The sequence below is a fragment of the Heptranchias perlo genome, chromosome 13, assembly GCF_035084215.1.
Source record: "Heptranchias perlo isolate sHepPer1 chromosome 13, sHepPer1.hap1, whole genome shotgun sequence".
Lineage (NCBI taxonomy): Eukaryota > Metazoa > Chordata > Chondrichthyes > Hexanchiformes > Hexanchidae > Heptranchias > Heptranchias perlo.
Genome location: NC_090337.1, coordinates 12,426,487 through 12,438,502, shown reverse-complemented (window position 1 = coordinate 12,438,502; position 12,016 = coordinate 12,426,487). Strand labels below are relative to the sequence as shown.

At 43.0% G+C, this 12,016-nt stretch overlaps 1 protein-coding gene across 2 annotated transcripts in view; it reads left to right on the top strand.

The window, feature by feature from the left end:
* Positions 1-989: 989 nt before the first annotated feature.
* Positions 990-12,016, top strand: part of tsc22d2 (TSC22 domain family 2) — a 71,813-nt gene continuing 60,786 nt past the window's right edge. Inside the window, exon 1 of one of the 2 annotated variants that reach the window (XM_067994994.1) lies at positions 990-3,265. In XM_067994994.1, coding sequence (XP_067851095.1) covers positions 1,314-3,265 — 1,952 coding nt within the window. In that variant the 5' untranslated portion in view covers positions 990-1,313. The remainder of the gene's footprint in view (positions 3,266-12,016) is intronic. The other variant, XM_067994993.1, reaches the window with a different exon arrangement.

Here is a 12,016-nt window from a genome sequence, read left to right as displayed (position 1 = left end):
GGATGGCATCGCTTGGCGGCTCCGGCTAGTGAACGCACGTCCGTGTACCCTCTCCCTCTCCTCCCCCTCTCTTTCTCCCCCACCACCCCAGGTAGTGGGGGCCCGAGCTCCCCTGCCGCGGGGAAGGAGGAGGAGGAGCAGAAAAAGGGGGGTTGGGGGGGGGGGGGTGAAGAGAGAGAGCGAGAGGTGGGGGTAGTCCAGGAGGAGATAGTCGGGATTGTATCTGCGACACCGGCTGGGCTGGCCGGCCTGCGGCTTGGAAGGTTATCCCGGGGAAGCTGCGCACTCGATTGCCGGGGGGGGAGGGAGGGCCGCCTTTATTATTATTATTATTTTTTTTTGTGCAAATTATTTGGGAAGAAACGCTACGAGAGAAGGAGAGAGAAAAAAAAAGGAAAGGAAAGGCAAGACCAGCTGCTGATTATTCCGGGGAGGACTCAGCTTTCAAAGAAAAACCTCCGGGATTGCTATTGCTGCTGCTGCTGCTTTCTCAATCCGACCACAGCAGCTTCCCCCTCTCTCTCTCTCTCCACCACCATCCCCTTCAACTCACTTTCTCTGCGTCTAAATCGACAAGAGAGAGAGGGGAAAAAAAGGGAGGCCGAAGAAAATAATTGGGAGTGAGTTCAGTGTGTGTGTGTGAGAGAGGGGAGGGGAGAAAAAAAAAGAGGACCTGACCTGCCTGCAGTGCTTGTAAGTGGAAGAAGGAAAGATGGTGTGTCGTTGTCACTAATGAGAGGGAGCTCCAGACATTCACACGTTGCTAAAGTGCTGTGACCAAGGAGGAGGAAAAGTAAGAAAGAAAAAAAGATAATATTTTGTATGTGGAGGGGGAAGAAAAGGATTTATTCGTCACATCCCCCACCCCTCTCCAAGGAGGATTCAGTTGTAACCCAAGAGGAGCAGCAGAGATGATTTGCTTCAGACATTGTTCCCAACTGTGTTAGTTATTTTTTGTGTGTGTGTGTGGGGGAGGGGGTTTATAAAAACCCCTACGAACAATCTGCAAACTCCGAAGATTTATTTTTATTTGCCCATTCAAAGAGAAAAAGAACTTTAATTTTTTTGTTCTCTTTTCTGCTGGGATAATTCCACCGCAACGAGAAGGAGAAGATGGTGCTTGTTGGTCTCTCAGAACTGCTGTGAATTATTATAAAAGAGGATTGTCTTTAAACACTTGTAAACTGAAAATCAAACTACAGACTTTGCTCCTGTGGTTCTTATTTTTTCGGGGGTGTTGGGAAGGGAGAAAGGAGAAGGTAAAAGGCTCGACCCCCCCCCCCCCATACTTTATTTTTTGTGAAGTGTTCAAAATGCCGGTTAAAAAGAAGAGCGGTTTCCAGATCACCAGCGTGACCACAGCTCAGGTGGCGGCCAGCAGCATCACCGAGGACACCGAGAGCCTGGAGGACCCGGACGAGTCCCGCACCGAGGATATCTCCTCCGAGATCTTCGACGTCTCCTCCCGGGCCACCGACTACGAGCACGCTGAGGTTTGTGACCGTAGCTCCTCCGACGAGACCCTCAACAACGTGGGCGAGGCGGATACCCCCGGGGCGGTCTCGCCCAACATACCTCACGATCGGGACGCAGGGGCGACTTTCGGATCCCGACTGGCCGCAGGAGGAGGGGGATGCGGAGGGACGGTCACCCCGGTCCCCGCCAGCGGCTCCGGCACGGGACAGGGACCCACCCCGCCTCCGTCCACCTCTGCAAGCGGCACTTCCACCGGAGGAGTCACCATGCAGCCGGCGGTGGCTTGCACCTCCCGCTTCAGGGTCATCAAGCTGGACCACGGCTCCGGCGAGCCTTTCCGCAGAGGCCGGTGGACTTGCACGGAGTTTTACGATCGCGATTCGGACGGCACGATCCTGGCAAGGTCTGCCGACACCATCAGGCACAACAACAGCAGCAGCACCGTGGAACAACAGTGCGCCGACAGGGACAGCGGTTTAGGGGCCACGACCAGCTCGGTCATACTGCCCACGGTCCATTCGGTGCACGCCACCGAGTCCCTGGCTGACACTTCCCTCAATGCCACTGTAACGCAGTTGGCCCAGACGGATGTGATCAACCAGCACCAAAGTTTTGTGAAGGGGCAACAGTCAACAGGCGTGCCGCCAGTGTCTCAAGCTGCATCCGCCACTCAAATATATCCCACGTCTGCAGTGGGTGGTCAGCAGATTGGTCCTCTGCAGCATCAGTCGCAGGTAAACTTGCAGAATAGCTTGGGGCAGCTCGGTGTACTACAGACCGGGATTAATGGCATGGCCAGTGCATCTATTTCCCAGACTAATGTAGCTGTGGTTTCTCAACAGACAGCTAATATCCCTGCTTCCCAGCCTCAGCAATTTCAGTTTTCTCAGTCCCAGATTCCACATTTACTGCCATCGCAAGCTACTGTTCCAAACAGCCACACAGAATATATGCAACATCTGCCAGTCATGCAGGGTCCAGGAACTATTCAGCAACCTTCACCAGGTACAGTAATTCAGAATACTGCAGCTACTAGCCTTCCTACAGGCCAAGTGACAAGTCATGGCCCATCACCAGTGATGCACCCATCTGCCAGTGGAGCACAAGTGATAGGAGTGCCAGTCCAGAGCTGTGATTTGGTCAGTCAGGGTGGACAAGGGATACAGAATGCTCAGCCAGGTCCTACACAGGGTTTGGTCTTGAAGCAACAAAGCTTGACGTCGTCAGGTGTTCAGCAACAACATTTAACTCAGCAGCACCAAGCGTCGGGTCTTCAGTCTGGAATGGTCAGTCAGGTGTCTGGATTGCCCAGTGGATCTCTCAATGTGGCTGCTGGCATCCAAAATGTGCCTAGTACTGGTGTTTCAAGTGTACCAACTGGTGTGCCTGCTGTGGTGCCTAGTGTATCTGCCACTTCTGTTACTATGCCAAGTGTTCCAGCAACAATGGTTCAATCGCAGCAAAGTACCCAGACACCAATGACCGGGATTGCCGGCCTAATGCAATCTGGGCTTCCTCCTGTGATGCAAGGTTCAGTCAACTTATCTTCAAACATGTCGCAGACAAACCTGTTCCAGACACAGCAAGGTATAGGCCAACTAGAAGAGAGACGGAATTCGGAGCAGCTTATACCTCAGACATCTCAGTCTGGTGAAAGCAAGCCCTCTATGAAGCCTCTTATTCCAGAATTTCTTGGTAACCCTCTGCATTTGCAAATGGCTACCCCAATGAACAGCCTCACAAATTCTGTGTTCTCTATACCTATGCAGATTGATGGAGATGAAGACAGGTATGATTGTTTTTATCCTATTGAATATACATTTACTTTTTTTTGCATACCATGGATTTAGTGGGCTCCTGATATTGAAAATGGTACACTATAACTTTTATTCTCTACTCCTTTCCCAAAAGTGGTAACTAGTGCTGAGGTGTGATTTCACATGTATCAGCACCCTCTGGTAACTTACTAAGCAGGAGTTCATGTGATCCTGGACAGTAAGTGTAGGTGGGTCATTGGACTCTGGGAGACATCACAGCTGAGCCCAATCATGTCCATGCATGTACTTTCCAGCATGGATCAATAAATAGCATGCAGGAATGGAAACGCTGCTTTGTTTTCCCCCTTGGGGATGCTGAGGCAAATTTAGTAACTTCTTTGCTGCCACCCTACTGACACAGCAAAGAAAACTATTCTGAAATGAACTAACAGCTTTTGTGTATGTGCTGATTGAGGTGACATCCAGGAAATTGATTATGACAATGAACCTTGCCTAATGACCCACTTTTTGGGACTTACATCAGATGGTCTGTATGAGCAGGTGGTAGCCTTGTACAGGGCCAAGTCTAAATCGTCCATTTATGGTTTGAAATCACATTAAGTGATCAGCTGATAAATTACCTCCCTTTTCAAAAGCTTGTTTCACTGAAAAAAAACATTCTAACAATCACCACATATGTTTAATTTGTGGATTTAAATATTTAGGCTTAAATTGAGAAAAATACTAGTTGATTTGTATTACCTACGTTTTGAATATAGTTAAAGCTGAGCAACAGAAATCCAATTTTATTTCCTTTTTACACTGGTAAATTGTTGCTGACATAGTGTTACATTTAATAATTAAATAATAGTAATATTCTAAATTGAAATTTATCCAGCCCTAATTGCACCTATGAGGTGCTGTATCCAGCTAATTGAACAACCCAGTATTTGGCATCAATTTAATTCACATCCTGATACTTCAATTCATTCATACTGAGCTGAACTTTGAGGAATCACACTGTATTGATTTTGGTATATTTGAAATTTTTCCTCTAGGCCTCTCATATTGGATATCAGTGTCTGCTAATTGTTGCACAGTTCAGCTTTGCTGCAGAAAAATACCAAATCCACTGTAATTATCCATAGGTTGCAATTTGAAACTTGATGCTGTACATTTTTGTTGGTATTATATAGCATGTAAAATTAGACTTGAGCAATTTTTTCCAAAAAACCTCACTTTATAAAGGTTCCTTCATTATGGTATGGCAAAAATGCGCAGGGTAGGTGATTTTTGGCATGTAACTAACTATCGATTATTCTAAAAACTTTTGAATAAGAAATCTGGAGTGTGTTCACTTAATTTTTAGCTGTTTATACTGTGTTTCTTTGTCTAAGCCTAAAAGTTCATGATATGTAGAATGTCAGCTGATTTTTATAAAACCAAGTTCCACAAGACTGTTAGTGTTTTCTAGTAAAGCTGTTTTTTTTCTCCTTGACTAGCCACTTAAAATATCTTGAACTTTAGGCCCAGTTATAGCCACAGGGGGATATACCTATACACTCTATGTAGGCCTTTAGATCACATTTGTGCTCTTTCATACATTTTAATAAGGTATGTAAGTTATGGTGTTACATATAGTTGCCTAATAGTTCCTAATTTAGTCATGCCCCAGAAACACAATTTGTGGCTTTAAAAAAGACATTTTGATTTCCGAACATAAGTGCAAATTGAGAATTTAATGGAATTTTGCACATTAGCAACCCTTAACTGCATCAAAACTGTGGGGTGTTTCATATTTAGGAGAACTATCCTTGGCGTGGGTTTTTCTTTGACCACAGTATGTAATGAGTATACTATTTCATATTTTCTAGTCATTAATGGACTGCCAGTTTGCAGTTGATTTAACAGCTGTGGTTATCCACTTTTTGTGCATTCAAATGAGGTCTCGGCTTTTTGCACTACTGGTGATGTACATGTAGAGAAATGTGACATGGTTTTAACAGGTTTTCCCAAAGTGTAACTAACAATGTGGGTTAGGAACAGTAATATTTCAACTGAATAAAATTGTATCTCAAGCACTAAGACCAATTCAAAGCAGGATGAACCAGAGAACAGCTGACTTTAGTTGGACCAGATTCCTCACGTGTGCCAAAATAGTGTACTGGATATTGAATAGACGAAAAGGATTGCTAATAATTGGTCTATGATCTCATGACCTAGTTAAGCTGCGTATTGCTGTAGTTGTCTGCTGTGATTGAAAAGGCAGTCAAGTATTGCTATTAATTTAACCTTCTTTACTTGCATGCTTGCGTATATTGGAAGACAATAATTGAAGTATCGTATCTGATTAAGGTGTATCTTGTGCTTTTTTTTTCACCCCTTTCAGTAACCATTTCATCTCAAGTCTTTAAAGTAATTTAGTGCCTCAACTATCTGCTTTAAAGTTGAGAAACCACTGGCTGACTGTAAAAGAATTCTCCAATTAATTTGTCAATCATTCAAACTCCCTAAAAATACATGTTGTATTCTCAAGATCAGCATTGTGTTTGTGTGTTCACGTGGGTGTTAAGTATGTGGGTTAATTCCAATATTGTCCCAGGACTGTTTGGTGTTTATTACTGCAGTAGAGATTTTGCCAGTTATTCCCATGAAAATACTGGGGGTTCTTTGAGTGACGGAACACCATATTGGAGTACTTTCACAGGTCTGTGGGACATTTTGTTGAAATTAAATACCAATACCAAGCAAGTTCCAGAACTTTGGTGGAATTTTTGACCCCTTCATCTAATATCTCTAGGTACAGTAGAGAACTTGGATGTATAAACTTTACAAAATGTTTAAAAGAACTTAACTATATAGAACTAAGCAATCATGTAAGAAGTGGTCTAAAGCTCAAATTACATCAAAACTGTAAATGTGGCCCAGTTTATTGAAACGAGCTACAGATCTTTGGGACTGATTAGTAACAGGCTTACATAACACAGCTGAAACCGGGCTGAATGCATGATGGTGGCAATGGGCTATTTTTAGATCTCAGTTGGTGGTGCCTTACCATAGATAATCTATAGTTAGGGGGTGGGAGAGGAGGAGAGAGAATAACTTGAGCTCATATCTAATTTAGTAATTGGGAGAATACTGCACTGTTGTAGGACACCATTTTTAGTTAAGATATCGGGCTTCTGTCTTGTGAATAACGAAGGTTATGTGGTGCTGGTCTCGGAGGCAGGAACTAACGCCATGTCTTGGCTAATATTTCTCTCACCACTCCTGTTTCTGAAATGGGGGCAACTGAGTGACTAGCGTACAGTAGAGTCTAAGGTAAAGGGAAGTTAATTGATTATCGGCAATACTTGACATGGGAGGATCAGGTTCAACTGTGATGTTCCTTGTTGTAAAACAGCCAGCCAGCATTCACCAGGTGACAAAGAACGGATGGTGGGATAACGGAGGGCTGGCAATGCTTTAAGTGGGGGAGCTATGCATTAATTGAGGTTCAAGTAGAATGTCCGTGATGCCGCCTTCGTTCTGTTTAGGAGAGTGGGTTGGTTGGGGGGGGGGGATTTGAGGATATAAAATGCTACCTTTGTGGTGCTCTTGTCCAATTTAAAGAAAGTCTTTCAAAGTTTGTAACATTCATAAATCTAATTGAAGTGAATTAAAAAGTTATGTTTCCATGTACATGTCCTGTATACACACTGCATTTCCTTGGTTTATGTGAACTGTGTATTTCAATTGTGAAATGTATGGACCTCTCCTGTTATGTGCCAGCTGATAGCAGCTAGCCATTTGGGAATGAGGACATAGTACAGATCATTTTCCAGAGATAGCTAACCCCTGTGAAATCTATGAGCTGCATTCCAGGATCACTGTGAATGGTTGTTTGCAATTGTGAACTCTACGCTCCAGCAAATGCAAAAGGTTGATGGAGCTCTGTGCCCTAGCTATATCCTCCAGTTAAAAGCAACTGAAGGGAGTAGTTTTCAGTTGCCACCAATAAAGTGCAGAACACATTGTCAGTATTGTTGCTGACCATCTCTAATAGCAAAGAGGATGTTTATAATTCTTTTTTATAGGTAGATGAGTCACTAGTGTTGTAACCTGATATCTGTGTTGGGTTGGTTAGGAGTCTTCTAAATGATATTTGAAGTAAGGAATGTAAACATTAGTGTGTAACACCTCTGCAAAGAATCCGTACCTAAGCTTGGGTGGCCTGGGAAGTTTTGTCCTTTTCACTTTGAGATGGCATCCTTTTTCTCTACCTATTGCTGCATAAGAAATCACATGGATGTGTGTGCTGCTTTTGGTCCATCTTGTGTGAACAGAGCTTATGGTCAGTATTGTGCTGGCAATTTCATATAGAAATCTTGGAATCGGTTCTCTCTCTTACCCTCCACCCTCCCATTTTCTCCCTCTCCTAAAGGTGCTATGATACCTCTGATATCCCACCAACCGTTCTTTGTCACCTAGATGGTGAATGCTGGCTGGCTGTTTTACAACAAGGAACATCACACTTGAGCCTGATCCCATGTCAAACAGCCACTCGCTTTTTTAAAATTTCAAGATGTTGAAAATTTCCAGATAGCAGTTGCAGAATTGATATGGGCTCAGTTTAACTTGATACTTTTGGGGCAAGTTGATTTGAAGTCAATAATTATTGTCCAGTTCTACAGGTTGAGCTGCATTCAGTGCTAGATGAGATCTGGGATAATATCACGAAAAATGTGGACCGTATCTTGTTAAATTTCTTAACGAGTATGAGCAATGTTCTATAATCGATTATAGAATTCTTTAGAATTGCTGTCTGTGTAGCTAAATGTGGACCGTATCTTGTTAAATTTCTTAACGAGTATGAGCAATAGAATCATAGAAGTTTACAACATGGAAACAGGCCCTTCGGCCCAACATGTCCATGTCGCCCAGTTTATACCACTAAGCTAGTCCCAGTTGCCTGCACTTGGCCCATATCCCTCTATACCCATCTTACCCATGTAACTGTCCAAATGCTTTTTAAAAGACAAAATTGTACCCGCCTCTACTACTGCCTCTGGCAGCTCGTTCCAGACACTCACCACCCGTTGAGTGAAAAAAATTGCCCCTCTGGACCCTTTTGTATCTCTCCCCTCTCACCTTAAATCTATGCCCCCCGTTATAGACTCCCCTACCTTTGGGAAAAGATTTTGACTATCTACCTTATCTATGCCCCTCATTATTTTATAGACTTCTATAAGATCACCCCTAAACCTCCTACTCTCCAGGGAAAAAAGTCTCAGTCTATCCAACCTCTCCCTATAAGTCAAACCATCAAGTCCCGGTAGCATCCTAGTAAATCTTTTCTGCACTCTTTCTAGTTTAATAATATCCTTTCTATAATAGGGTGACCAGAACTGTACACAGTATTCCAAGTGTGGCCTTACTAATGTCTTGTACAACTTCAACAAGACATCCCAACTCCTGTATTCAATGTTCTGACCAATGAAACCAAGCATGCTGAATGCCTTCTTCACCACCCTATCCACCTGTGACTCCACTTTCAAGGAGCTATGAACCTGTACTCCTAGATCTCTTTGTTCTATAACTCTCCCCAACGCCCTACCATTAACGGAGTAGGTCCTGGCCCGATTCGATCTACCAAAATGCATCACCTCACATTTATCTAAATTAAACTCCATCTGCCATTCATCGGCCCACTGGCCCAATTTATCAAGATCCCGTTGCAATCCTAGATAACCTTCTTCACTGTCCACAATGCCACCAATCTTGGTGTCATCTGCAAACTTACTAACCATGCCTCCTAAATTCTCATCCAAATCATTAATATAAATAACAAATAACAGCGGACCCAGCACCGATCCCTGAGGCACACCGCTGGTCACAGGCCTCCAATTTGAATAACAACCCTCTACAACCACCCTCTGTCTTCTATCGTCAATCCAATTTTGTATCCAATTGGCTCTACCTCACCTTGGATCCCGTGAGATCTAACCTTATGTAACAACCTACCATGCGGTACCTTGTCAAAGGCTTTGCTAAAGTCCATGTAGACCACGTCTACTGCACAGCCCTCATCTATCTTCTTGGTTACCCCTTCAAAAAACTCAATCAAATTTGTGAGACATGATTTTCCTCTCACAAAACCATGCTGACTGTTCCTAATCAGTCCCTGCCTCTCCAAATGCCCGTAGACCCTGTCTCTCAGAATACCCTCTAACAACTTACCCACTACAGATGTCAGGCTCACCGGTCTGTAGTTCCCAGGCTTTTCCCTGCCGCCCTTCTTAAACAAAGGCACAACATTTGCTACCCTCCAATCTTCAGGCACCTCACCTGTAGCTGTCGATGATTCAAATATCTCTGCTAGGGGACCCGCAATTTCCTCCCTGACCTCCCATAACGTCCTGGGATACATTTCATCAGGTCCCGGAGATTTATCTACCTTGATGCGTGTTAAGACTTCCAGCACCTCCCTCTCTGTAATATGTACACTCCTCAAGACATCAATGTTCTATAATCGATTATAGAATTCTTTAGAATTGATGTCTGTGTAGTTAAATTTCAATAATGAATTGACCAATTGAAATATGTTTCTTCAGAATCAATTCTTTTCTCTGCACTATTATTTCCCCCATCTCCCAAGGAGAAAGATAGTTCTTTACAGATAATTATGGTGTTGGATTTTTAGAAGTGCACGTTGATGGCTGTTACTTTGTCCAGCAGAATGTCTTTCTGCTGACTTCATATTCAGTTAATACATTAATATATATTTTTGCACTGAAAAATGGGATGTTTATATGTACCAACTGCCCTGCTTATCAGTGTATTGTGTAAGTGCTGAGCTCTCTTTAAAGAAAAAATGACTTGTTTGCAGCTCTTTTTACTCCCTTGATTACAACAGTTGTTCTCAGTATAGGAAATGCCACTTATTTTCAAAACCAAAAGGAAGTTCCAAGTGCTGAAAACCCATATTTTGAAAGGAATATAAAGCTGCTTTTAGAAACCATAGCATAGGAGTAAAGCTATTCTGATAGGATTACTGTTTCCTTTAAAAGAATTAAGTTTTATTCAGCTTCAGTACATACTAGTAGATCTCCTGTGGCATTGCTCATGGGTCGTTTGGATGTGGGTGTTCCTTCTATGATACGGACAATGATTTTGTTTGTGAAGTCTTGCAGCTATCTCCAGGGCTATGTTTATCTATCTGAACAGACATGGGCATTGGGAGCACTTGGTGGTGAGCTTAGAGCCTGTGAGGGGAAGGTAAATTAGTTTTGATGGACTGCATGTAAAGAAGCACTTTTTGGCCTTTATGCCACATATTTGGGGCTCGGGAGATTTCACCCAGATGTATCTGATTTCTCTGTATTGGAGGCATCTGGCACAAATAGTTGCAGAAAAAAATACATAAAATAGTCAAAAGAACAGGTGTCAAGTGTGAAGGAGTAGTTAGTAGAGGCTTGGTTTTGAGTAGGTTTTTAGTTGGAGAGAGGTGGAGGGCTTTAGGGAGGAAGTTCCAGAAAATAGGACTGAAATGGCTAAAGGCTGTACCACCAGTGGTGGGGTGAAGTGATGGTGGAATGCACAAAAAACCAGAGTCAGAGCTGAAGGGAATGGGAGGGGATATAAGGCTGGAGGAGGTTCTAGAGTCAGGGTGGTCATGGAGAGATTTGAGGGCAAGGACTTTTGAATGCATTGGAGAAACCATGTGCCATTGTAGATCAGTGAGGGCAGGGGTGGTGGGCAAGTAAGAATCACTGCAGCAAAAGATTTTGTAAGAGAATCACTCCTGGAGTAGTCTATATGTTGGAACATTTAAAAATGTACTATTTTAACTGGCTGAACATGCTGGGTCCAAGAAAATGTGAATGAGGATGTATCAACAACAGACAGGATGTCAGCAGATTGCTTCAATGCCTCTGTGGCAGAGCAGGGATTTTGCTGATGTTTAAACCTTGGCAATGACTGTTGAAAACTTCTCCTTTCCAGAATTGATTGGTAGCAGAAACTGATTTGAATAAATGATTATGGCTGCACTATACAGGGGATTTGGGGACAGTAGAACAATCTGAAACACTAGCCTCAGCCTGTCTGTTCTAAGTTCCTGGAATAGTACAAATTATTCACTAAATTACATATTTTGGGATTGAGATGGTGTAAATTTGGAACAATGCTTTCAAAACCATTCCCACATTGCACCCTTATTAGGGTCTTCAAGCCTACTATTATATTTGGAAGCACTTCATTATTGAAAAAAAACTTTTGGATAAAATTGTACGAAGCTCGTGTCCCTCTACCTGAATATGGCCAACATGATCAGCTTTCCGATGGTTTGCACCAATTGCTCTGATGTTGTATATGGAAAAAGTTAAATCAACATTTGTGCATTAACGTCTGCAGTTAAAAATGGCACTCAACACAATCTTAATGAATTATTTTGTCCCTGCCTTCAGACAAATTATGAATGTTTAAACTAACTGTACTGAGCTGAAACCCAAAGACAATTGACAAAAGCTGTTTTGGACACAAAATGGTCAATTTTAGTTTGTTCATTGATAAAACAGTTCTTGGGTATTGCTTCAAACAGCCTCCAATGTAGTAACCAGCCAGACTTTTTAATATTTGCCATTAAAGAAATCTTCTGTGTCAGATAAACTCGAAATTGACCGTACAGCAGATTGGAGTACCTCCATTTTTTTTATTCATTCACGGGATGTGGGCGTCGCTGGCAAGGCCGGCATTTATTGCCCATCCCTAATTGCCCTCGAGAAGGTGGTGGTGAGCCGCCT